General features: G+C 31.3%; 3 protein-coding genes across 4 annotated transcripts; all 3 read left to right on the plus strand.

Moving 5' to 3' along the window:
- Nucleotides 1-2716: 2716 nt before the first annotated feature.
- Nucleotides 2717-10595, plus strand: LOC105639275 (sorting nexin 2A). 2 transcript variants are annotated; one of them, XR_002284913.3, is made up of 6 exons: nt 2717-4091; nt 4214-4423; nt 4596-4856; nt 5487-5556; nt 8104-8190; nt 10265-10284. XR_002284913.3 is itself a non-coding variant. In XM_012223282.4 (5 exons), exons 1-5 carry the CDS (start codon nt 3033-3035, stop codon nt 10343-10345), a joined length of 1698 nt encoding a protein of 565 aa, XP_012078672.1. In that variant the 5' UTR covers nt 2723-3032; the 3' UTR covers nt 10346-10595. The 2 variants fall into 2 exon arrangements, 1 of the variants encoding a protein (XP_012078672.1); XM_012223282.4 differs by lacking the exon at nt 5487-5556 and having other exon boundaries at nt 2723-4091; nt 10265-10595.
- Nucleotides 10596-12233: 1638 nt separating this feature from the next.
- LOC105639290 (exocyst complex component EXO70B1) lies at nt 12234-15857 on the plus strand. Its single transcript, XM_012223302.4, has 2 exons — nt 12234-14335; nt 15629-15857. Exon 1 carries the CDS (start codon nt 12411-12413, stop codon nt 14331-14333), a length of 1923 nt encoding a protein of 640 aa, XP_012078692.1. The 5' UTR covers nt 12234-12410; the 3' UTR covers nt 14334-14335; nt 15629-15857.
- A 1083-nt stretch (nt 15858-16940) lies between these two features.
- On the plus strand, nt 16941-20432 carry LOC105640685 (GDSL esterase/lipase At2g30310). Its single transcript, XM_012225082.4, has 3 exons — nt 16941-17628; nt 18186-18450; nt 20197-20432. The coding sequence occupies exons 1-3, from the start codon at nt 17014-17016 to the stop codon at nt 20397-20399; spliced, it is 1083 nt and encodes a 360-aa protein (XP_012080472.1). The 5' UTR covers nt 16941-17013; the 3' UTR covers nt 20400-20432.
- Nucleotides 20433-27525: the final 7093 nt, after the last annotated feature.

Raw genomic sequence — 27525 nt, forward strand, 5'->3', positions numbered from 1 at the left:
TGAAAAAAGCGTAATATAAGCTAATTTAGACTTGGGACAATCAATACTAAAAGGTTAGTACTAACTGATTAGTCAGTTAGTTTGCCGCTCTTATTTACCTTTATGAATTTTATATTTAATCGTTACCAAATTCTGAACAATATGGAAAAGATGTAGATAAAAATTATATATTTAGAGGGCAAAGTCATGTATTTTTTACAAAATGCAATAATAAAACTTTTTGTTCTATTTGAATTTGTAAGTAGTTTTTAAAACTTATAAGCTAACTGAGACATTATTCTAATCATACTTTTTATCAGAACATGTTTGAATTGAGGTGAATAAGAGGTAAATAATGGTGGGGTGGGTAAGTAAGTTATGTACTCTGTTTGGAAATGAGTGCGTCAACGATGAGTAAACTATATATATATTTATATATTCTTAAATTAAAAAATATCTTTGAAATGTTGAGTTGGTATTCTATTCTCTCGCTAATTCTTTTTTTATTTTTTTACAGATTTTTGAGCTTTTTTCTTTTTTACTTTAATTTGATTGCCTATAAAAATATTTTTAAAGAATTATATTGATATATAGATTCTATTTGAAAATTAAATTTAACAAATTTAAGCAAATCTTTTTCTATATATCTTTAATAAATTGAAGCAAATCTCTTTATATATCTTTATAATTAAATGCTTTAAATTGGCTCTTTTTATCTCTCTTTAACTATTTATCCTCTGTATACTTATTTAAAGAGAATTTGCAAACCTGAGCGTGATTTAAAGGTGCAAGTTTGTGAGTTTTTCTTTAATTTTTTTATTCTCTCATATTGATTTACTCTGTTAATGAATAAATTATGCATGTTGTTTTTTTTTTTTTCTAATTTTGACAATTTATTTTGCTGTGATCTATTTAAAGCTTGGATATTGTTGTACTTATACTCTTGAAATTAGATAAAGAGCAAGTTACATTTGAAATATAGTTTTTAGGTAATTATGTAAATATGAGTAACTGCGTTTGTTGGTAAGATGCAGGTATAGATCCAGACGACATGCTACATTCATTTAGTTGTCTTTCGTTATCACTAAACGAATGAAAAGTTAATTATCTAGGATTTGATTTTTTTTTTTTTTTTGAGATATGAAAAACACCATTGCAGAGCTTGGATTTAATAATCTTATTCAGTTTGGTTCAATTTAGATTATGTGAAAGTGTATGTGATAGAGCCATAGTGATTTTGGTATTGAATAAACTACTATTTCTTCATATTTATCAATGATTCATTTGTCTTTTCATTATACTCTTTTATCCTTTTTTTTCAAACTCTTCTATTTTTATTTTTTTCTTAAATTTTTCGTTAGTGAAATTATATTTGTCTAATTCATTTTTGTATTTTTCCATTCGTACAGTTATAAGTTTTATACATATTAAGTGATTGTAGACAAATTAATTTTGATATTTTTGTTTTAATTGATTTATTTTTAGTGTCTATTTGTAATTTTAGTCTTGAAATTCATTTTTTTACTCATTTTCTTTCAATTTACTTTCATTTTAATTTAACTCACGTGTCATAGTTACTTAAAATACCGTATTACATATGTTAGATTAATCTAAAATATTAATAGAATCAATTTTATTTTTTTTTTCATTTTTCTATGTTTTATAGGATTAATGTTTAATAATAATAAGTCAATTATGTTTTAATATTAAATAATTATAAATAATATTTATGTATATGCTATTCATATTGAATTATTTGAATTACAAAAACTTTATCTATATAGAATTATCAATTACAAGATATGGTATTTAAATTATTTAAATTATAAATTTTAACTAAAACTTAGACATGCTTAATTAAATATATGATTATTTAAATAAATTTAATGAAATAATCTGCTGAAAAGCATATTTTAATAGCATATTAAATAAATTTATAAAATATATTATATAATAATAAAGCCACGTAAAAGCACGAGCGTTTAACTAGAGATAAATAAAGATAAATTCTTACCTTTCTTTATCTTCTCAAACTTCAATTTTTCTTACATACCTCAAATTGGGGTACAAGAAATGAGAGATAAGATTAAAATTAATTTATACTTAAAAAATAAACTCCATCTCTGTCCTTCATCTTTTTCCAAACATAAAAAATGTATATTACTTCTTCTTACCTTTCTATTAATTTACTTATTTTCAAACACAACATTTTTACTACTCTGACCTTCCTTACCCCCTCTTCCTTTAACATCCCTCATTCTTACATTAATTGCTTTTTCCTCTTTCTTTTTCTTGCAATTTTGCATTTCCTCTCTCTTTTCCATCTTTTCTTCCTTTGTTTTAGATATAGTTATTGAGATTTGATTTTATTTTCTCTCTTTTTCTCTTTCAACTTTAATTGTTGTTTTTTTCTCTCTCTCTCTAATTGTTTGATGATGGGCTATTGGGCTTCAGCATGGGTTTTATTTCCTTCTCAATTTTGCATTGTGGTTCAATCTAAAAGATCAATTTTTAATTTTAATCCGAGTTGTGCTAAATGGCCCAACTCGGGCTTGTGTGTCTAGGTGTGGGTTCACCCCTTGCAAATTATTTTCCTACCACAATGGAAGTCAACCGATTGTCAAAACCAAACGCATCACCTTCCGTTCTAACCCACCCAAGAAGAAAGCCAGCCTATCGAACGTTCAAAGGTTATCCTACACCAAAAATACAGTGAACCCACACACATATAATTCTCTGAAGTAACGTCAAAGGCTCTCCAAGCTCAAGAAAACCCATACCATCTCCTTTTCCATCTAGTCTTTAACAATAAAAATAAAAATCTGAACTAAATCCAAATCCAAAACATTCAGAATTCCAGAAAACTCCTTCTCTATGTCCACGTGCTTCAATGCTCGATCGTCTTCTTCCACATACACCCCGGCGTACGTTAACCCCAGCTCCAAGCTCACTCTCTGTCAAAACCCTAATGTCCAATTTCTCTTCTCTTGATAGTTTGTTACTTGCAGTATAATTTTCTTGTTTTGTAAATTATCAATCTAAATATAAGTAAAATGATGGGATCAGAGAATCAGGGCTTTGAAGAAGCCCACCTCTACGCATCTAGAGAAGAGATGGAAAATCTCGTTCTCGACGAGCCATCAAATAACACCAGCAACGGTACCAAATCTTTTTCTGATTACCGTAGTGCCATGTCATCACTCTCCGATGCTCACCACCCTCTATCGCCGCCGATGTTGACTGCTCCGGCTGACTCTGATCCTTTACTCGTTCCTCCACCTTATCGCGTCGCAACCGATAACTCTTCTTACATCGAACCACCATCCTATGCTGATGTCATTTTTAGTCCGTTCGATGAAAATACCGTCAATGAAATCAACGGCGTTGATAGCCCTGGTCGGTCCACTGATTCTTCTGCTTCTCTCTCACGGTCACCGTCTTCGAGCTCCGACTATATTAAAGTAACTGTCTCGAATCCCCAAAAGGAGCAAGAAACTTCGAATTCTCTCGTTCCAGGAGGCAATACTTACGTTACGTATCTAATCACGACAAGAACCAACATACCAGAATTTAACGGATCTGAATTTAGCGTACGGAGGAGATTTAAAGACGTGGTTACTTTATCAGATCGATTAGCAGAGGCATATAGAGGTTTTTTTATCCCGCCAAGACCAGACAAGAATGTGGTGGAGAGTCAAGTGATGCAAAAACAGGAGTTTGTGGAGCAGAGGAGAGTAGCGTTAGAGAAGTACTTGAGAAGACTTGCTGCACATCCAGTGATAAGGAAAAGCGATGAACTGAAGGTGTTTTTACAGGTCCAAGGTAAGCTTCCATTGCCAACGAGTACTGATGTGGCTTCGAGGATGCTTGATGGTGCAGTGAAGTTACCAAAGCAGTTATTTGGAGAGAGTGCGGTAGTTGCGCCACAAGAAGTTGTGCAGCCGGCAAAAGGAGGGAGGGATTTGTTGAGGCTGTTTAAAGAGTTGAAGCAGTCAGTGGCTAATGATTGGGGAGGAGCAAGGCCGCCTGTTGTTGAGGAAGATAAAGAGTTTTTGGAGAAGAAGGAAAGGATGAATGATCTTGAGCAGCAGCTCAGCAATGCTTCTCAGCAGGTGCATTTGTAATTTGTAAATTTTGGTTAACTCATATGAAAAATATGAAGGTTATTTTGTATGTTTCAATTATGCATTTAGACTTTAGAAAATGATTATTGAGCGGTGGAATTTGTTAATAGGCTGAATCATTGGTTAAAGCACAGCAAGATATGGGGGAGACAATGGGAGAATTAGGATTAGCGTTTATCAAATTGACTAAATTTGAGAATGAGGAAGCTATCTTTAACTCCCAGAGAGTAAGGGCTGCTGACATGAAAAATGTGGCAACAGCTGCAGTCAAAGCAAGCAGATTCTACCGGGAGCTAAATGCTCAGACTGTCAAGCATTTGGTACATTGCAGAAACTTTGGCTATGGTTTTCTAATAAATTCAATTATTTGCATGAATTAATAAGAATGAGTTTTCCAGTAAATGCATTCTATTTGAAATGGATTAGTAATATGTGTTGCATGACAGAGAGGTATATTTCACATTTTTACTCGCTGTTGCTTGAATTTGGCAGGATACTCTCCATGAATATCTTGGGCTGATGTTGTCTGTGCATGGAGCATTTTCGGACCGATCTAGTGCTTTGCTGACTGTGCAAACTCTTCTATCGGAATTGTCCTCATTGCACTCAAGGGCTGAAAAACTTGAGGCTGCATCATCAAAAATATTTGGCGGCGATAAGTCGAGGATTCGCAAAATAGAGGAGTTGAAAGAAACCATAAGAGTTACTGAGGATGCAAAAAATGTTGCTATCAGAGAGTATGAAAGGATCAAGGTATCATGTTATACATTTCTGTTCATTTTTACCTTTTTTCTTGCTTAGAATCGTCAAACTTCTTAAATTTAGCATGTTTGTAAATGCAAAAGATGAACTTAGAGGAATATTTATTAGGGCCTGTTTGTTCCTTGTATATTGGTTTTCAACTGATGAATACCTGAGTTTCTCATGAGTACTATCAACGGATGCAATCTTAAGCAATAAAACCATTTAATTTTGCATAACATTTGCAGGAAACAAAACTAGATTTGAGAAATCTTTCATTTTGTGGATAATGCCCATTTTCTTATTATATGAGGATAGAAATAGTTATAGCTACTTTTGATTTTGGTACAGATTTTTGAGTGCATCCAGATCGGAGGGTATATTAATTAATTTGCAGACCTGGTTGTTGCCTAGTTTTGCATCTTTATTTGTGGCCCAAGGTTGGCCAACAACAACTAAGGGTTTCATTTTGGGTTAAGTCCTCAGATCAATGATCTTTTCTTAGATCCTGTGGTTGCTGAGAGATTGGATAATGGAATGTGGTTTGATCTCTGTTGATGGATGTATAACTCTTCCGAAGTTTGTTTGTGTAGCATTTCTTTGAATCTCTCTTCATTCTTAATATTCTTTGGATTGATGTAGTGGGGAGAAGGAGAAGTCATGTTTTTAGCTGGAAGGTGGTCTGGGAGCCTGTGCATAACATATTGCTAAAGTAAGTGTCTCAAAGAATTGCCATAGTTACTATCTGGTTATGGTGCTTTCCTTGGAAAGGGGGAAAATGGGAGAAAATGTATATAGTAAATATTAAGTCAAGGTGCACTTCTTTTCCTTAATGCATCTGGTCAATTTTATAGTCAAAATACATTTTCCATCCATTTTCCACCCACCCGACTTAAACAAAATCTTAAAGTCTTATTCTCTATGGAGTAAGGGAATTAAGAGCACATATGGGCCGCAGTAGGATGAGTTGGATACCAGGACGAGCAAATTTACCTTTTAAAGTCTTTGGAAATTGATATGACAGGTGTCTCACTCATTGCTTCCATGGATCAAATATAAGTTGGGGACTGGTCACATATTTCTTTTGGGAAGAGATTTTGAGTAGGAGATAGACGCCATTTCTTTTATTCTTGAAGGATTTGCTCTATTCGATTTATTGAGGTTGTGATGTAATCTCATTCCATCTTTAATTCCATTTGAGATCTTAATACAAATAAGATAAGACGGTCCTTTCCCGGGTAAGCAATTGTATGAACAGTCAATGCTTCATTTCCATCTGATTAACTTGGACATATCAAAATTTAGCTCAAAGAAAGAACATAGTACTTGAAAGAGGGTAAATGTCTTTTTACTTGGGAATTTCTCCCAGTTTTCAAAATTAGTTTGATTATCCAAATAGATGGCCTCTATGATGCTCAAGTTAAGCCCTTTTCCCATTTTTGATTGTGCTTATTCTCTGCCAACAAATACCCAAAGCCTAATCCATATCATGCTCATGAAGTTAGAAGGTTAAATCGAACGAATCTGGGAAGTTGTTATTTAAATTGATGAATGATGAGCAACTGTTCATTTCTCGGAGAAGGTACTCCTTGCATATTAAGTCATATGAGGGAAAGTTAACCAAAGTTTGGATTATGGGTATAAGAGAGGGAAAGCTAGTGGCATGCTCAAGACAAATTCACCTGGATAACTGCCTGTTGACGTTGATCTTTATGAATTATGATGCTTACCTACTTATGAGCAGGAAGGAAAAGTTCAATGATATTCCTGATGCAGAGTGTCATAAAAAATTGTTTTAGTTGTAGAGTTTACTGATATCACAGGTTACTTTTGGTAGTAATAAATTTGGATTATCAGTTCAATGGCCAGCTCATTTACATGTTTTATATGTTTCCAACGTGTCCATAGAAAAACTTACATAAACCACTTCTATCTTTCACTTCTGATACAGAAACCTACTTTAGGGATGTGAGACTGTTATGTTCACGTAACCAGGATCTTGTCACGGGCCTGTTAACAATAAAATCTGATTCAAAAGCTAAAGCTTTTGTTTTACCATGATTCTTTCCTCAACCTATTGTTGCTGAAAATTAGGAGCTTATTAAAAGGGAGCTCTAACCTTAGGCTCGTTAAATGGAGCTCTAACCTTGGAATCGTTAGAGAGAGTCTAGATCTCGATTTAGTTGGTAGTAATTCTGCTTATTTTATTTCATGATTAAAAGCCTCCAATTTATAGAGGAACACAAGTACTAATTAAAGTAATTCTACTAGAATGAGATCTCCTACCATAAATATAATAGGAAACTACTAAATGAGAAGATTAGTAAGTAGAAAGACAACTAAATAGGAAGGTTATTAAATAGTAGATCTCCTACCAAAAAAAGAAATAGGAAACTACTAACTAAGAAGACTACTAAATAGTTGATATCCTACCAAAAAAAATAAATAAATAAATAAAAAAATAAAAAATAGGAAACTACTAAATAGGAAGACTAAATTGCAACTTGCCGTATTTAGTCTCTGTTAGAAATGCAATTGCGCAATTTGCAATTTAGTCTTTGTTAGAGATGCATGTAAATTTAGTGTTTGTTAGTGATAATTGCATGTAAATGAGTTGCAATTTAGTCTCTGTTAGAGATGCAATTACAGCAAGTTGCAACCTAACAATCTGGATATTCTCTATTAATTGTCAAAAATTGAATGAAAAATATAGCTCATATTCTATTTATTCGCTTGCCTTTCTGATTTCTGAGAAGAAGGAAACTGAACAATTGATGACCTGGAAACTAATTAACAAATTGATGGCTATATTTTGAATTTTGAGGAACTATTTTCTAGCTAAAAACTATCACTGTAGCTAGAAGCATATCATAGCTGAAGTTCTAACATCAGTTGACTTAGGAGTGAAGTTAGTCAATATTTTCTGATGTCGTTTTCTCTTTCATCTTTGTTAGTTTGTCTTTGTAGTAAGTTTGATTCTGGCCGTAGCCACCAGATATTAGTGTTTAAATTTTATTTTCTGGTTTCATAAATAATTCTATTTTGTGTTGTTTGTAATGGTCTAATTCTCTATGAATTTAATTTGAAGAGTGAATTTAAGCCTGATATTGTGATGGGCAAAATCTCCAATACATGTTGCTTTACTTTTTAAGTTCTTCCCAAGTTTAATAATTTCCCTGGGAATTTTTTGTCTATGTCCTGTTTTTATTTGTGGGGCTATAAATGTTTCAATTAGCTTATAATAAGAATATAATTGCAGGAGAATAACAGAAGTGAAGTAGAAAGGCTTGACAGCGAAAGACGTGCTGATTTCTTGAACATGTTGAAGGGCTTTGTTCTTAATCAGGTACTTTGTATGTTTTGAGTTCCTGTTGATAGAGGATGATATAACTTTCTGTTTTCTTGAGTGAATTATGCGTTACTTTCCTTTAAACTTTTGTTTGTGGACTAAGTTTGATCTTACGAGTTCATCTGGATTAGATTGCAAGATTTGACTGAGATCTAATCCAGAGAACTCAGTTATTGCCTGATAAGCAGAAGAATTCTCCCAATGGAAATTAGCAATGGAGAAAATTCTAAATTTTATTAATTTCTGAAAAACCTTAACCTGCATTGGAGAACTGAATCACGAGCTTTTTGTAGTCCTAATCATAGGATAATCCCATAGATGTTAAGGTGTGTCTCAAGCACAAGTGGTGATGTTACAACCTCTTGCACCTGAAACCCTAAAATGCGGGTGATGGTACTTACATGCCTCTGCAACTTCTTTGATTCTGCTGGTTATTTCTGTAAGAGGTTCTATGATGATCAAACCTCCACTAGTCGTTGCACTTTCCGAGGGAGTTGATGCAGGACTGCTTGGGGAAAATGTGACTCGTGGAAATTGGGGTTAGGGTTTGTAGAAATTTTATATAAAAAAGATTAGGTTTAGGGTGATGAGATCCTCAGTGTGTACATCTCATCAACTCTTGAAAGAAAAAATTCTTCTCGTTAAAAAAGTGTCTTCGACTTTTCTCATAGCCTGTCATTGGATGATCTCCCATGTTGTGACAACGTTGAAACCATGAGCTAGTTACGAACTGATGCAGGACAGGGTGGGAAAACTTGATGTTTTATGAGATTAGGGCTAGGGTTCGTAGAAATTAAGAATTAGGCCTTAAATATCAGTGTTATAGATGTCAATTCTTTAGAAAATAAAGGAAAAATTAAGCAAATGAAAATATATTACTAGCATCACCCTAGTATAGAGTCTAGGACTCCTATCAAGAAAGAATCACACTTTTGAGGGTTAAAACTGTATCTCACGACTCAAAGATAAAAACATAATCTGCTGTGATTAATTTACTGCAAATGAATGTTCATGTTTGGATTAACTATAGTGTTCGTTTTAAAGATATAGCTGTATATGCTTGTACTTGGAATTCATTAGTTTAATAATTTTTAGCTTTTTTAAGCTTAAAGTTCATTTGCAAATTTTATCAATTGTATTCAAGCGTAACTAATTCTATATGTATAAAATTAAGAACGTAGCAATCTAAAAGAATATTCATTTATGCCAAACATGAAAATGTGGAATTGTATTCATTAAATTTTATGGAATTCATTCAAGCAATGAAGTTCTTAGAGCAAGATAGGAAAGAAAAAAGAAAAGACAAGGCTTTCTAATGATTTTATTTATTTGCTAAAAGTATCTAGCTTCACCGAGCATTATGCAACATTTCATGAATCAAAAAAAAAAAAAAAAAAAATTGCGCTATTTTCTACCTGGGATGAGGAAATATGGCATAAAATGAGATGGCACGTCGAGAATCGTTTCAAGTTCCTAGTCTTGCTTCTTTTTACTCTTAAGAAAGTGATGCTTGCATATAAGCTTCAAGCAGATTGGAGTGCATGCAGCCCAAACTAGACAGATAGACTTAATGAAGGAAATTTTTTTCCCCTTTCATATGCTGGATTGCATTGTTTTGTTACAATCTGTACCTTACATGTGAAAATTTTTGGGATACATGAATACTGTTGTGCCGCGTTAGGTGGGATAGATAGACGAGATTTCTAGCATTGTTGTCATAAACAACTGAGGCACTAAATTATTAACAATTCTAATCCAACTTGTATCCAGTGCTGTCAACATTGTTAAGTATAGTTGCACAATTAACTTCTGTACAATTGGTCAGTCCTGTGTACACTTGAAGCTCTAGTGAGTGTGTTCTTGACTTGACTACACAATATTTGTTAAATGCCTACCGAAATTCATACGTTAGCGGCATAAGATTTCTTTGCTTCCTTGCATGGAAGGATGAATGAGACTGACCAAGACTAGCTGTTTTGAAAACATACGTGGAATGTCTTTCAACATCCTTTTTGATCAAGATGATGTGTTTGTTCCCCATCTCTTCATATGGTTGACTCTCAAAATGCAGGTGGGGTATGCTGAGAAAATTGCAAATGTGTGGTCGAAGGTTGCAGAGGAGACTAGTGGGTACGCAAGAGAGAGCACTTGAAAGTGTGCATGTAAATTCAGATCTTCTGCTCTTATTTCTCTTTTCTTTATATTTAATATTGCCACACTGCTAGGAAGTAGTTTTGCATTGATACAATAAAGAAAAGAGATTACTCTGTAGGTTGTAGCTTATCAATTTCACTTTCAAGTTTGCCTGTTAGAGAGGTTGTCTATACACCCTGAAATTTTAATTTGATGTTGTACACTGGTGTTGAGATCATAATCACATTGTAACTGTTTGATGTTGAAAAGTGTCATGGTCATTTTAGAAGTTATATGACTTCACTCTTACCAAATTGGCCAAAAAGAAAAAAGAAAAAGAATAGGGTGAAACTATTCCCATTAGCATTTAAGGGATAGGGCAACTAATACGTGAATACCTATGTTATTAATAGACTAGTCAATTGCAATATATGCTATAAAGGCCAAGTACACAAATCACCTCTGTGCTTTAAGAAAAAAAAAAGAAAAAAGCCTGTGCTGTCCTCTAATTATTTGGCTGCTACATAAAAGAGAAAGTTACAATATTATAGTGAAAACTTACCATATTGGCCAAATGTATAGATTTATCCTTAAAGTTTAGGAGATTTGTTTTGTGGCACCTTTTAAGTTTGGGAAGTATTTATCATGATCTTACATTTTCACATTTCAGTAATGATTGGAGATTTGTTTTGCATTTTCACATTTCAGTAATGATTGGAGATTTGTTTTGCGACACCTTTAAGTTTGTGAAGTATTTATCATGATTTTATATTTTCACATTTCAGTAATTATTGTACCTTTTCCAAAGTGAAATAATTTTGTAAGAATTCAATTAAGGGCATAGTTATTATTAAAATGTGAATAATAAGTCTCCTGTAAATTTAAGAGTGCCACAAGACAAATCGCCTTCAGACAAATGTATGCATTAGGCCTTATAGGATTACCTTGTATAACAATCTCATTGATAGTAACTACCAAAGTGTTAATAAATAAATTGGAGGATATTTGATTTTTTTTTTCTTTTTGCATTTTTTTGTGCTTCGCTGATAAAAGAGTAGACATAGAAATAAAGATGATCTTAAAAAAATTGGAAATAAAAAATGCAGAAGATGTCCATTCTTTTGTGGTTCTTCTTGAATATCAACTCTCCACACTTGGAATTTACTTCCTATATAATTATTTTATTGTCTCAAATATTCTTTATCGAGGTTTCAAAGTAATATTTTCGTTTGTATTTTTAAAATATTTTTCTTTTACTTGCTATAATATCTTTATACAATGATCTGAATGAGTAATTAATATTAGTTGAATTACTAAATACTGAAAAAAATCTCAACTTTGATATATTAACTCGTATTTTGAAAGTATTAGTTAAAAGAATTTTTAATATATACTCCAAAAAAAATTGTATGAAGGGAATAAATTTTTTCCAGTCAAATTATAATATTAAATATTTTTAAAATTATAATTTTTAAATATTTTAAATTGTATAAAAAAAGTGAAAATTAAAATTTTAAAATGAAGGGAATAAATTTTTTCCAGTCAAATTATAATATTAATTGAGCATCAGATAGTGGGTGCCCTTTTCTTGGAAAAAAAAAAAGTACAAAAAGGACGGTAGCTGCCTTCATTTCCTGTTCCACCATAAACAATTTTTTTTTTTTTGTTTCCCAAGATCACAACGCCCCTTTTAATCCTGTTAGAAGATATCAGGCCCTTCGAAGTATCGATTCTTGTTGGCTATTGCTAGCTGACTGCAAAAGAAAATGTAAAATAAAATCTAAAAGTAAAAAAAAAAAAAAAAAAAAAAAAAAAAAAAGCAAAATCCAAAAGGAAACGGCAAGAATTACGAAAAATACCACTGTCCCTTACCTTTAGGCTTTATCCACGTTCGAGTTTCATGTCTCTGTCAAGTCTCTGTACTATCAATTTCTTCTCCGCGTTTCTTTTATCAGACTGACTTGTCCTGTTTCTTTCTTTATGCCTTCAACGTTCAAAGCGCGTCTTCCCAGGACTTCTTCTCTTCTTCCTTTTCTTTTTCTTCTAGTTTTTGTTCACTGTTAGTCACCTCATACCGGACGATAATGGAAGAGAACGGCGAAGAGAAATTAATAGCGGTGGCGCGACACATAGCCAAGACTCTTGGCCACAACGAATCCATGGCCGACGATATTTTGCAAATTTTTTCTAACTTTGATGGGAGATTTTCTCGCGAGAAATTGTCCGATAAAATCGGCGGTGACGATATGAGAGCCTGTGCCTCACTTGAACAGACCCTCGAGTCTTTAGAACGTCAGATCTCGCAGTACGTAGTCGCCGATCATCCGATCTGGTCCGACTCCGCTGATTCCTCTGCCTTCCTCGACTCCGTCGATGAATTAATCGCAATGATCAGAGACTGGACTCATATGGCTACTGCAGACAAAACCATCAGCGCGTGTTTGGTACGCGCAGAGGACTTCATGCAACAGGCCATGTTCCGTCTGGAGGAGGAGTTCAGACTCTTAATGGAACGTGGCTGTGAGGCATTTGAAATTGTGCGTCCGTATGGAAACGCCGAGTCAACGGGAAACACATTTTTCGACTCTGATGATGATGATGATGATGGAGAAGAAGCAGTTATCACCAACGGTGAGGATCACAGTCAGATCCCTGTCGCGCAACCACTTACTGACTACGATATTGTAATCGACGCGCTTCCATCGGGAACTATTAACGATCTTCATGAGATCGCAAAGCGGATGGTAGCAGCTGGTTTTGGTAAAGAGTGCTCGCACGTGTACAGTAGCTGCAGGAGGGAGTTTCTGGAAGAAAGTATGTCGAGGTTAGGGATACAGAAGCTGAGCATCGACGAGGTCCAAAAAATGCCATGGCAAGACCTTGAGGACGAGATTGATAAGTGGATTAAGGCTGCTAATGTTGCTCTCCGTATCCTCTTCCCAAGCGAGCGTCGTCTATGTGATCGCGTGTATTTTGGATTCTCATCTGCAGCTGATTTGTCGTTTATGGAGGTTTGTCGGGGATCCACCATTCAGATTCTCAACTTCGCTGACGCGGTGGCAATCGGAAGCCGGTCACCGGAGCGGTTGTTTAAGATTCTTGATTTGTTTGAGACTTTAAGAGAATTAATGCCTGAATTTGAGTCTAATTTCTCTGACCAATACTGTTTAGTTCTTAGAAATGATGCCGTTGCAATATGGAAGAGATTAGGAGAAGCTATAAGAGGGATATTTATGGAGCTGGAGAATTTAATCAGGCGAGACCCAGCTAAGGCTCCAGTGCCTCGTGGTGGGCTTCACCCCATCACACGCTACGTAATGAATTATCTACGTGCTGCCTGCCGATCAAGACAGACCCTTGAACAAGTATTTGAGGAGAATGTTAATGTTGTTCCATCTAAGGATTCGGCCTCCTCTTCACTGTCAGTTCAAATGGCGTGGATTATGGAGTTATTGGAGAGTAATTTAGAGGTTAAGTCAAAGATTTATGGGGACCCTGCTTTGTGCAATATTTTTATGATGAATAATGGAAGATATATTGTACAAAAGGTCAAGGATACTGAATTGGGTTCACTTTTAGGGGATGATTGGATTAGAAAGCACAATGCGAAAATCAAACAATTTCATATGAATTACCAGCGAAGCTCATGGAATAAAGCTTTGGGAGTGTTGAAATCAGATAATGGCTCTACAACTTCTAATGTTGGAGGAGGGGGGAAGTCATTGTCTATGAAAGACAAGATTAGGTTATTTAATTCCTACTTTGAGGAGACTTGTAAAACTCAATCCCAATGGGTCATATTCGACGAGCAGCAGAGAAACGAGTTGAGGAATTATTTGGCTAACCTGTTGCTGCCAGCGTATGGAAACTTTATTAAAAGGTTCCAGAATTCTCCGGAAGTTGGGAAGCATGCTGAAAAATATATTAAGTACAGTGTGGAGGACATTGATGTGCAGATTAATGAGTTGTTCCAGGGAGGTGGTGGATCAGATGGCAGCAGAAAGTGAAGGTAAGCAGCTGCTTGTTCCATTCATTTGTTATGAACTTGAGTAAAGTCAAAGTTTTAATCTTCAATGGATATAGTAGATGATATAGTCCTAATTTATAGGATCCTTAATGTGTTTGAATTATTTTATTTTGTTTTCTTGTTTTTGAATGAAAGTTGTGAATTAGGTACCATGATCAATTAGGTTGTTGTATATCCTACTGTTAAGATGAATTATGTTTTTGTATATATGGTCAGTAGTATTATACAATTGGATATTCAAAGTGATTATCCTTTCATTGTTGTACGCATTATCATTGGATTCTTGTGTATTAAGGAACAACCAACTAGAAAGATAGGAAACACATCCAAGTTGCCAAGTTCTCAGCCAATACGAGTTACCAATTTCGCAACTTTAAGAGAGTAAGGTTGATCTATGATAAAATATGTTACTGAATAGAATATGTTGCTCTATTATGGAAACCGGGAAGACAGAAGCACCTCACTGAATGTTACTTAATCAAATAGGTCAGGATCTCTGAATAACACTGTGTGTGGTTCTGTAGTTAAAAGGTATTAATTGAGAAACATCACGAGAAATAAATGGTCATTGTGGTAGTTGTCATTACCTTGCCAATTACATGTAAGCAATTATCATTACAGGGAGGTGAAGTGTAATGCATCTTTCATAAACTGTGCATCTTTCACAAGTACAGTTTATGAGCAGAAATTAGAAATTGTTACAATTTCATTTGATTCATTGCATAAGGGCTTGCATAGGGGGTCTGTGAAGGGCTGCTTCTATGTGAAACCTTTTGTTGATGAATGTGCCTAAAAATGATTGCTTTTTTAGCTCTGAAAGCTACTTGGGGGAGGGTTTAATTCAAAACAATCTGTGGAACAGGATTGGCTTGATGTGTCGTGATAATCTGATGTAGAAACTGTTTATGTTGTGGATAGAGGAGGAAGCTATAGTAAATGCCTCAATTAATTGTTGAGATTTTCTGGGTTATAGCCAAGAAAGGATCGCAGGTTTAGAGGGTAAAAGTTATTAAGTTAATCCGTCGATTGCTCATTTTGTTTTTGTAGACTCTTCAATTTGGATTTTGAATATCTAGTATAATAGTCGATGTTTTGATGATTATCTTTTTTTAGTTTCATAGATCTCCCATCTTTTGAAGTACTCTTATGTTGTGCTTGGATTGCACTTAGTGTGTGATACTCTGTTTATGCACATATTTAAAAGGTTGTTCAAGTAGATTAGAAGGAATCAAAATAAACATATCAACATTTGGGGTTACTGTATGATGGCTGCAGGTTCAATTATGTTTGTGAAGCACTTTACTCTTACGAATATGTGGACATTCTCCAGCATGACACTTAACACGAAATGCTTCCGGCACAGGGTATTATGACATTCTACTAACTTGTGTTTTTTTTAGTAGTATATTACTATTAGTGTAGTATCTCGTATTCGTTTTGTTACAGCTTCATGTATGTAGAATTGGACTGTTCAGTTTTATTCTCCTTTTCTGTGTTTTGATTATATAGTGTAGTACTGCACTGAGTAACATGGAGATGGACAGACGTGATCTTTGTAGATCATTGAAGAAGGGATTGCTCTGCTTATATATATATATATATATATATATATATAGAAATGAGTGAAAATAGATGTATATAAAATAACAACCAGGGAACTAAGCTCACTTTGCCCTATTACCGACGGGACATGGGCTGAGTATCGGGGTTGAATAAAGTTTTATTATAGAGTATGAACCTAAGAGGAAATGTAAAATTCAAATATCAAATAAGCCAGACAAATTTAAAGATGGAAAAGACCACTCAGTATTTGCACGTATCATAATTTCAATAGTATAGCAAAAAGACTCTTTCAAAAAAAAAAAAATAGTATAGCAAAAAGACATGCCGGAACGGAAGACACTGAATGGCTAAAGTAGGGATGCAAAGGATAAGGGTCATTATTATTATTATTATTATTATTATTATTATTTAAATAAATTATTATTTAACTCCATAACCGTTTTTTAATTAACTTGTGAATGCCTACTTTAACCCTCTAACTGGTTAAGGATGTTAGATATTAATCTTTAGAGCATAATCTGAGATGATTATTCACCATTTTTGATGTTTCTTTCCGTATAACTTTCTTCTAAAAATTTGTCTGAGAAGGTTTAAAAAATAAATAAATAAATAAAGGGATAGATTTTTAATGTGATGGATAACAAGTGTTGCTATTGTATCATATAATGACTGGCCTTGACGCCGAGGGACAAAGTAATCACCATAAGGATCAAAGAGTCGCCCGTAGAACAATCGTCCCTTCCATTAATTCATTTTCACCCCAAAGAGATGTGAGTACGAAGGACGTCAATATCAATATCAATATCACTATAAAGCAGTCAGATTTTACTTAAGATTTCCAATTAATTTATGATTGTCTATTAATTGAATTCAATCATTTCTTAATAAAAAAAAAAGAATTAAATCATTTCTTAATAACAAAAAGAATTAAATCATTTTAAACAACATAGCTAAATATAGCTAAGTTACTTGATATGATGATTGTTCAATAAATAAATATAGCTAAGTTAATTTTCAACAAACAAAGCTAGCCCTATAGGTAGTAACTTGCTACTGCTACATAAATGCACAGGCAGATAGTAGATGACTGATAAACAATGGCAGTCACTTCCTTCTTCCTCTCAACTTTTCTAGCCATTACTCTCTCAATCTGCAACTTCTCAAAAGCCACAACCTTCCCCAGAGCCTCAGCCATTCTTGTCTTTGGAGATTCAACAGTTGATACTGGTAACAATAAATATATTCAAACTCCATTTAGAACTGACCACTTCCCATATGGCCAGGACTTTCCAGGTCATATTCCTACAGGAAGGTGCTCCAATGGCAAACTGATTCCTGATTTTCTGGGCAGTTTTCTTGGAATTAAAGAAACTATTCCTCCTTTTCTTGACCCAAATCTATCGAATCAAGATATTCTTACTGGGGTTTGTTTTGCATCAGCAGGTTCAGGTTATGACTACTTAACCACTTCTGTATCGGGAGTTATCCCTATGTCCAAACAACTTGAGTTCTTCAATGACTATATTGCGAGGCTTAAGAGTATTGTTGGAGAAGAAGAGGGCAATAAGATAATTGGTAGTTCTTTGATAATTGTTAGTGCAGGAACTAATGATTTTGTTTACAACTTTTATGATATTCCTGCAAGAAGCCTTCAGTTCAACATTTCCAGTTATCAAGACTTTCTGCTGAGTATTTTACACGATTTTGTCAAGGTCTATAAATCTCCTCTTTCCTTGTTTAGGCAATAATTTCTTTCTTTTCTTTTCTTTTTTCCCATTATTTTTGTATTTTTCCATTATTGATATTTACTACTTAAGAACTTCATATTTTAAAATTTAACTATATTATGGAAAAATCGAAAATCAAACTGAATTATTTCAATTTTTGGTTCGGTTAATGTAGTCTTCAGTTTTTAATTTTCTATAATTTCGGTTTCAGACTTTGGATTGCTATTACAAAATATTTATTTTCCGGGTAAAACTAAACTGAATCGACCGGTTTGATTCGGTTTCTAAACTTAATTCGATTTCAAGGAAAAACTATTTTGGATTTTCACTTTCTATGATTCGGAACCGAACCGCCAATTTGTACACCACTAAATTTAACTATATATAGTTCCTCGTTTTTGAGCTCATTAAGTGAACTACTTCTAATTATGATAATTTTCATTTTTTAATATTTCATGTTTTATATTCATTGGGAGCTAATAAGTTGAAATAATATTATGATATGCACAATAGGAATTTAACATGTCTTATTCAATTTGCAGGAATTGTACAATTTAGGAGGGAGATTAATGGTGATTGCTGGAATCCCACCAATTGGATGTCTACCCATTCAAATTACAGAAAGAATGTCTAAAAATTCAATGGAAAGAACATGTTTGGAAGATGAAAACTCAGATTCAAAAGCCTACAATATGAAGCTGAAGCAACTGTTAAACCAAATGCAGGCTTCAATTCCACAGAGCAGAATTGGGTATGCAAATGTGTATGACCCATTATTTGACATGATTTCTCATCCACAAAATTATGGTAACTTCAAATCTTCTCTAATGGTTGTTTGGTTTGGTGGCATATTTATTATTACTATTTAATCCCTGACACACACATACACACACTCTGCTTCTGAATGCTAATTCAACACCTACCCCAAGCTTTTCAAAACCCATCAAATAAATGTTGTACTGCTCTGCATCACCTTCCAGTTCATCTAACATTATTTGGTTTTCCACTTTCAGAGAGTTAATTATGTTTATTTATAGTATTCCTTTAGGAGGAAAGTCACTGTCTGTATTTAGAAAGACAGGAATGACTTATCTATAACCAGATGCACAAAACTAGTGAAAAACAGTTTTATTTTGCTAAAATGAGGGTATTCATGGCCATTAACTAGAAAAAAAAAAATATGAATAAATGAGTAATAACTTTATAAAAATAATATTTTTTTGATTGATTTGGTATATGGGTGATCCCATACACTTGGTGTATATAAGTCATCTGTATTTCTCTCATTTAATTGCCACATCAGAAAAATAAAAAGATTTTTTAAAAAATATGCTCCAGTGCTAAGGTCTATTTGGTATGTCAAATTGATGTGTTCTATTTTTAGAGTCTCTTAGATAATGCAGATATTTATTGTTCTATAGTGATTGATTGCTTATTGAATTGTGGGTCTTAAAAAGAAAAGAAAAAAAGAGGATGGAAGATGATTCAAAACTATACATATCTTTTATTTCAATCTACATTAGCAATGCTAACGTGGATTGCTCTTATTTAATTGCAATTTTTTTTTTTTTTTGTTAAAAATGCTCTCCGATGCTAACATCTATCTGGGATGTCAAGTTGAAGTGTCAAAAAAAAAAAAAAAAAAAAAAAAAGACAATATATATCACACCTTCTATTTCTAATGGGCTTTTTAAACAATATGAACATTTATTGCTCTGGTGATTAGTTGCATATTAACTTGTGGGCTCAAGAAAGAAAAGAAAAAAAGGATGGAGGAAAATTGAAAATTAATGCATTGGAAAGAGATTTTTAAAATTAACGTTTATAAATAGACATTGAGCCACATCACCATTTATACCTTCTATTCCATATGACATATCAGCTACAATCCATATTAGCATTAAAGATATTCTTAATAATGATTCCATCGGAACATCTTAATTGGTACACTAACTTATATAAGTTCTTTATATAAGTTATTGTTCAGTTCCTGATAAATATTTATGAAAAAATTATACTATAATCTTTATGGTTTGTAAAACACAATTAGTTCATTCATGTCTTTTTTAAAGTATACTAATTTGTCTTTATATTTTATTTCCATTATACTATTAGATCATTTTGTCCAATTTTTACATTTTTTCAGTTAAGTTAATAAGAAAACACATAAGTCAAAATAGAGATAGTAAAATATTATAGCAGAAAATTACAGTTTAGTTCCTATGGTTTGAAAAATACAATTAATCCGTCCATATATTTTTAAAAATAAAAGGAGCATTTTCGTCGTTTCATAAGATACTTAACTGAAAAGATGTAAAAAAATTAGACGAAATGACCTCATAGTTTGATGGAAGTAAACTATCAAAACATATTAACCTATTTTCTAAAAAACATGGACGGACTAGTTGTATTTTGCAAACCACAAGTATCGTACTATAATTTTCCCGATATTTATACTCCATGAGATATAAATATGAGAAATTGAATAATTTGGTGAAATTTGAGAAATGCAATAGTGACTTGTGTTGTCGTGTGATGAAACGATATTGACAGGTTTCATGGAAACGAGCAAAGGATGCTGCGGGACGGGGCTAGTGGAAGCAGCAGCCTTATGCAACGAAGAAACTCCAACATGTGGAATTGCTGACCAATTCGTGTTTTGGGATAGTGTTCATCCCACCCAAGCAGCCTACAACTATCTTTCTGATTACTTAATCAAAGATCTCATTCCTTTTTTCACTTCCTCAACACCTTAATTACCCTTTCATAATATTTTCTTGTTCTATGCAGTGATTTTTTTTAAGTCAATTGATTGAATGATTGTTTAATAGTTCAGAGCACAGTTCGGAAAATTTGAATTACCAAACTGAACCGATTCAAAAATCTTGTAGGATTATTATTATTATTATTATTATTGTTTGAATAGGTGGTCAATAGACCCGATCCCAATCCTCCTTGAGTACTCGAGAGTGAAAGGATTCCGATAAACTAATTGTTTGAATAGGAGGTAAACCTAGCACAAGCAAATTGATTTTGTTTAAAGTGGTTTCAACACTCATCTACTTAAAAGGTGATATATACATGGGCCAATAAATTTTAATATGGTTAGCTATTATATGTTCATTAGAAAAAAAATAATTGATTGTCACTTGATATCAAAAATAAGTCATCCATCAACATATGGGTCATGGCTTAGTTACGCAGATTAGGCATAAAAGAAGAGCTCTCGAGTTCGATCCCTACTAAACACATTTGTAGGGAATGATGGAAATCTTTAACTGTGACAAAGCTCAAGTTGAATTTAGTCAGTCCTTAGTAATATGTGTTGAGAATTTCGGCCCTAGGAGCAAATTAATCATATCAAATTCAATTATATATTTAATATTAAGCTTATAATGAGTTGGGCTTAGCTTTAATACAAAATGGCCTCAGCCATTTTGGTTGATTCACCCTTCACATTATATGCCGTTTTAGTTAGTTGTATTATCCGATGTGCGATTACCCACATACTCCAACAATAGGTTCTGGATACCGTGGTTTACACACAAAAAAAGTAATCCATCAAAAATGAAATTGTGTCCAGCCACTAAAAATCCAACAACTTTTAGGAATTTTTCTATTTGTAATCTTTGTGCATACACTAGCCATATTTGTGCTGATATATTTATCTTGTTGTAATGTCCAAAAAAAAAAAAAAAAGAAATGAAAAAGCAAAAAGAAATAGGGCCAAATTGAACAATATGCATTTTTGTTTTTCCCATTTAGGGTGAGGTTTGCTTTTATATTGCAAGCTCTTTCTCACACCACATAATCCTATAATGGGTCCTTACTCCTTAGTCCTCATTATCAAAATGAAAAATAGCCTCTCAAACATACTAATATAATATTAATTTTGATCTTACCAACCTACCATTATTTATTATTTATTTAGATGGGGCAAAAATTATATCTCCTTCACATATTTAGATTTGTGGAACTTGACATTTCACCAAATATTGTGGGACTTTATGGACCAAATTCCAACTTCAAACACTATAGTGTTGGTTTGTATTGTATGGATGATTGCTCAAAATCATTTTGAATAATTATTAGTTATATTTTAATGTCAAATTGAGGTTTGGAGTTTGAAAATTTTTTCTTCTAGTATTTTTTTTCTTTGGCATAATCACCAAAAAAAAAATTTTGAACTTTTGAGTTTTTTTTTTTTTTTAAATTTGGTCATATTTTTAATTTTACCAATCAATGCTCTGTACTTATTTTTTATTGTCAATTTTGATTTCCATCTAGAGTCTGATCGGGTATAGTCGAGCGATGCAATTCTAAAAGTGAAGAAACTTACTTTGTGAACCTTGTGATTGTTGACAGTGTAAGTTACTCACTGAGGGTCCATCAAAAGTACATTAATTGTAAAACCATATCAAATTCTTTTAAGCTTGTGATGAGATGAAAAGAATATTATCTCACCGATACAATCTTTCAATTAAAGATTCTAAAAGTAATGATGAAAGACTAAAGAATAGACATGTGGATGTAAACTGGCGTGTTGTGGGACCAAATAATAGAGTAATGATCAAATAAGCAACAAACTAAAATACTTTGGATAGAGACCGTAATTGATAACGAAAAATAAATCTGAAGCAGTGATTGTCAAAATTAAAAATATTAACTAAAATTTACCAAAAACGTTGAAGTTTTTTTTATTTAGTGATTTAGCCATTTTCTTATTGGAGAAAGGCATACATGGTGGAATATGATTCAATGTAATCTTGAGATTGGACCGTGACAGAATTGAGAAACTTTTCTCCGTCACTTTTCTTTTTATTTTTTTGAAAACCTTTTTCTTCAAGTCCATTATTGGTTAAATTGGTGAAGAAATAATTAAGCTGACTCGCACGTGTGAATCATATCTAATTGAATTCTGGGTTTGGTAACTTCAAAATTCCAATGTGTAAATAAATAAATTAATAATCCTAATAATAAATTGAGTGCACATTTCTTATTACAATTAAATTAATTTCAATTGGATGCAATGAATCATATTCGAATTTCAGCATAGAATCTGTGCATCGAGTTCTTAAAATTAATTAGTTTTAGATTTATAAAAATAAGTAAAAAGACCGTTGGATCGAATTAATAGAAATAATTTTTTTTCTAAGTGAATTTTATCTGTAAAGTCAAGAATACGAGACCTGAAACTCTTAATATTAGAAAATTTTATTTTACCACATCAGGTCAAAAACGTAATGCTCTATCCATACATTCTTTTTGTCATTTAAAGTTTTTGCATACTAATTAGGCAAACGATTAAATTACCTAAATGATGACAAAACACTTTTTAATTTGACTAAATTACTTTTTATTTCATTTAATTACTCTAATTTCAAAAACACTCTCTCTTTCTTAATCGGTTGAGAGAAAAAATAGGTGATAAGATAGATAATAACTTCTCAAAAAAACCGATAATTTTAGATGGAATAACTTTTAAAAAACGATAAATCAAATTAGATGGAAAAAAAGAAGTCTTTAAATCTAGTGCGAGCCAAACAAAAAATATTAATAAATCAAATAATTAAATATGTAAAAATATATTTAAAAAAATGTAATATTTAATTGAATAGGATTAACTGGACTTGAAATAATACAAAAATGGAACATTTGCATATGCTGGTATCCACCATCTTCAAGAAAAGCCTAAACCCTAATCTACTCAGATCAGATCGAGCCTGAAACAAAGAAAAAAAATTAAAAAAAATAATAAAGAAAAGACAAAACTTCCTATCTAAACAAGTTCATCAAACTTAAATAATCTCCATATCCTTAGGGAGTAGTAATAATTTTAAATAAGAATAAACAATAGCAAAGAAAAGTACTACGGTTAGCTACTAATCATATACTCAAACAGCAAGTAATGATGATTAGCGATAATCAACTAACTCAAGATTAAAAAATTAGGGTTCCACCTAGGTTTTAGCTTCAAGACAGACTTGACTCACGTTGTTCAATTATAGCAAGCTAGAAACCATGTTTATCAATATCTAACAACATTCAGAATCTTGAACTAAGCCGACCTCGTGCGTTTCCTTAAAAATCATTTTCACGTTGTCCGTTTTTTAGGTCGGTGCCGGAAACCTCCGTGCCACGATGCTTCGTCCTGTGGAAATGCTATATTCAATGGATAATAAAATTACTAAAATTAGTAATTAAACTATTTATAATTATAGAGAAAGTAACAGTTATTGTCAGTAAGTATTTAACTATATATATGACCGTTAATTTTCTAACATGAAGCATCAGCATGCTTGGAGGAGGATGAAGGTTTTGATAATATATAGTCTTATAATGTTTTATTTGACATACAATTTACAGATATATATATATTTATAATAAATATTATAATTAAGGTGTACGTATATTTTTTCCCTTGTATATATACACTATAAAGTAATATTTTTCTACATAAGCTCAAGATATTTTTACACTGTAAAATAATTAATTTCGTTGTATAATTGAAAATATGATTTAATTACAATAATATAAAAATTTCATAGTACTTTTACATCCTAGAATAATTAATTAATTTATATTTTTTTACAAATTAATGTATATTACCATAATTATTTGAGCGGTTAAATTATATATTTTTTAAAATTAAATTACATTTTATTGTTCTTTTTAGTTCATAATTGACTTGGAAACATCCAAGGTGTATATCAATATTTTACTCGATAAGAATTAAATTTTCATATATAAATAAACTTTTAGTTGTACTTGATTATTCGTCTATTTACAACAAATTAATTATATAGAAATTTTTTATTTTTCTTAATAAAGATTTAATTTTCACATATAAACTAAAATTTAGATATGTTTAATTTTTTTATTAATTTTCATTCTATTATAAGAAAAAGAGCTTACATTATATATATATATATATATATATATATATATATATATATATATATATATATTGAAGCGTAAAAATACTTTGAATTTTGAGTTTCGTTGCGATTACACTCTATCTTAATTATAGAGTGAAATTAATTTATAAATTAAGATATACCTCATCAAAATATTAAACAAGTCGCAAAATTCAGATTACTTTTATCAATTAAATTTTTAATTTTAGATATTTAGATACGGTAAAATAAAATAAAATAAAATTCTGCTTCAACAGCAGAAAAAAACAACAACAATAAGGTACAGAATAATTAATTCACCAAACGAAAATTTTATATATAAAAATTCAATAAATGACATGAAGATTCTGAAAGTGAGCTACCAAAAGAAATATACATATTTTTATGTCTGCCACACGCAATTGAATTTAATAATTTTTTTTTTGGTGCCAGCTAAGCCTGTTTATTTGAAGTGGTTACAGACAGTTTTGTCTATTAAAAATTAAAATAAATAATTAAAAATCACAGATAAAGGCCTTGTACTTTTATTTTTTTATTTTTTATTTTTTTATAAACAGGCTTCTTACTTGAAAAATCAAATCATCTCATTATTGTCCTCAAGCAAATGGGACAATTAAAGTAGCTAATAATAACATCAAGTTCAAGAGATTCCTAAGGACGATGACTGAAACTCGTAAGGATTGAGCTGACAGTGATTTATGTCCATAATTTTCATTAAAAAAAATAAAAAATATATAATATCTTTAGTTTAATGAATTACAATTTATTTGGTGAAATCAATTCTTACCTTTTCAAAAAATATATGAATGCATTTACGTGATTTGCACTTGTTGGACTAAATAATAATTTATCCAAAAAACAAAATCTATACATGATAAAAAGTTGTAATAGATAAGAAAATTAGATTTGTTTAGGAAATAAAATTAAATAACTAGATAGCATGATTATTTTGTTGTCATATTATATATTATTTTTTAAAAATATTTAATAGTATAAAAATGTAAAATTTAAATATATAAAGTCATGATATTTAACTAAATTCAAGAGAATCAGCAAAACTTTTGAGTAATATGTTTATTTTTTATAATATATTTATTTTTTTAATTATTATATATTTACTTTTTTTTCAATATGTTTCAATTAATGCTTAAAAATCACATGAACAAAATTATTTTACACCCTATCCGTGGATCCAAAATGGGTGCGTCACTTCTTGATTTCAAAAAAAAAATTATAATTTATATACAAAATATAAAATAAAATAAATAAACAGACAAAGTTCCAATATCCTTGGTGATCCAAGGTTTTCAATTGCTTTGAGTTATTAAGAGCGCTACTTGATAACTCAATAATAAAGAATTTGCACAAAATATAAAATTAAAATAAATAAATAAACAAAATTTCGTCTTTTGTGATCCAACGTTTTCGATCCTGATTCCACTTCATCTTCTCCATCTTCTTTTGGTTCTGCCAATAGTTCAATTTCGTGTTGTCATGATCTTCTTCAACAAAGACTTCAATACGAAAGAATTGAGGAAGAGGGAGAAGTATTATATATAAAATATGATATTATGTTAAATTTTAAAATTCAACTAATTCTAAATAAAAGTTAAATTTATAATTTAAATAATTTAAATTATTTATTCAATTTATTTAATGAGATATAGAGTTATAGACCGGATTTAGATAAAATTTTTTCTTCATAAAAAATTATTAAAATAATTAATAATTAATCACTATTAAAATAATTAATAGTATCAAAATATATAATTTTACTAATTTTACCGAGCCGAGGCTTTTATCTTCATCCATTATTAGATTGCAATAAAAATTAACATGAATATATTATTAAAAAAAAGAAATAAAAACCAGCTATTATTAATTTATTATATTGCTTTCACATCACATCTCATAAAGCAAACTTAGTTGTCTTGCAAATTATCAAGGGCCAATGTGTCCTCAACCAATATTCCTAATAACCTATAAAGTGGATTTATTGATTTTTTTTTTTCTCTATTGCTTATTTTATATCAGGTTGTAATACAATTTTTATTAGAAAAATAAATTAAGATGTTTTATATATTTTTTTGGTATATTGTTGAAAATATAATTTATTGATCAATATTTATTTAATTAATAGAATAATGAAAAATATAAATCTTAATATTGTCCTTTTCACTTTAAAAAAAAAACTTCTTTTAAAATTTTATATGTATCTAGTATCTAATTAAAGGTGTAACTTGAACAAACTATAGGTTTCTTGGAAAGAGAGAATTGCCTTTCATTCCTCCGGAAAGATCAAAATATATACAATATATACAGCTATCAAAATATTCTCCTAATAAAAGCTAAACTACCAAAATAGAACAAAATCAAACAAACAAGGAAAAGAAAATATATTTACATAGAAATTCCTAAATTAGCGACCCAAATCAACGTCAATCAGCCAACAAATCAAATGACAGCAGAAAACTAACTGTAATATAACTAGGGCGATAAGGGACAGTAGTCGTTCAAATTTTTAAAATATTTTATACATAAATATTATATATATATATATATATATTACAAAAACATATAAATAGATCCCAAATATTTTAAAAGTTTATATATTTTGCAAAAGGAAGCAATAAAATTTAATGGTGTTGGTGATTTTAAGCTATTTGGTGAGCCGTATTGAAATATAAATCGATATGATTAATATTATTTTTAATATAAAGATATCAATAATCGTAGAAGCACTACGTATATATATAATAAAATAAATACGATTGATATTTACTTGATTCATAGCGAGGGTATATTAGGTATAATTTTTAATTATTCAGTTAAATAAATTGATAATTTAAATTTAATATTTAAAATTCAGTCCAGGCAATGTGATCCCAAATGTAACAGTGAGCTAGAATTTGGTTACCGGGTGTGATATAATCATGGCTCAAAGACCTTGTAATGAACATGTACT

Source organism: Jatropha curcas, chromosome 9 (assembly GCF_041381405.1).
Source record: "Jatropha curcas cultivar XTBG-Jc1 chromosome 9, XTBG_Jcur_1.0, whole genome shotgun sequence".
Lineage (NCBI taxonomy): Eukaryota > Viridiplantae > Streptophyta > Magnoliopsida > Malpighiales > Euphorbiaceae > Jatropha > Jatropha curcas.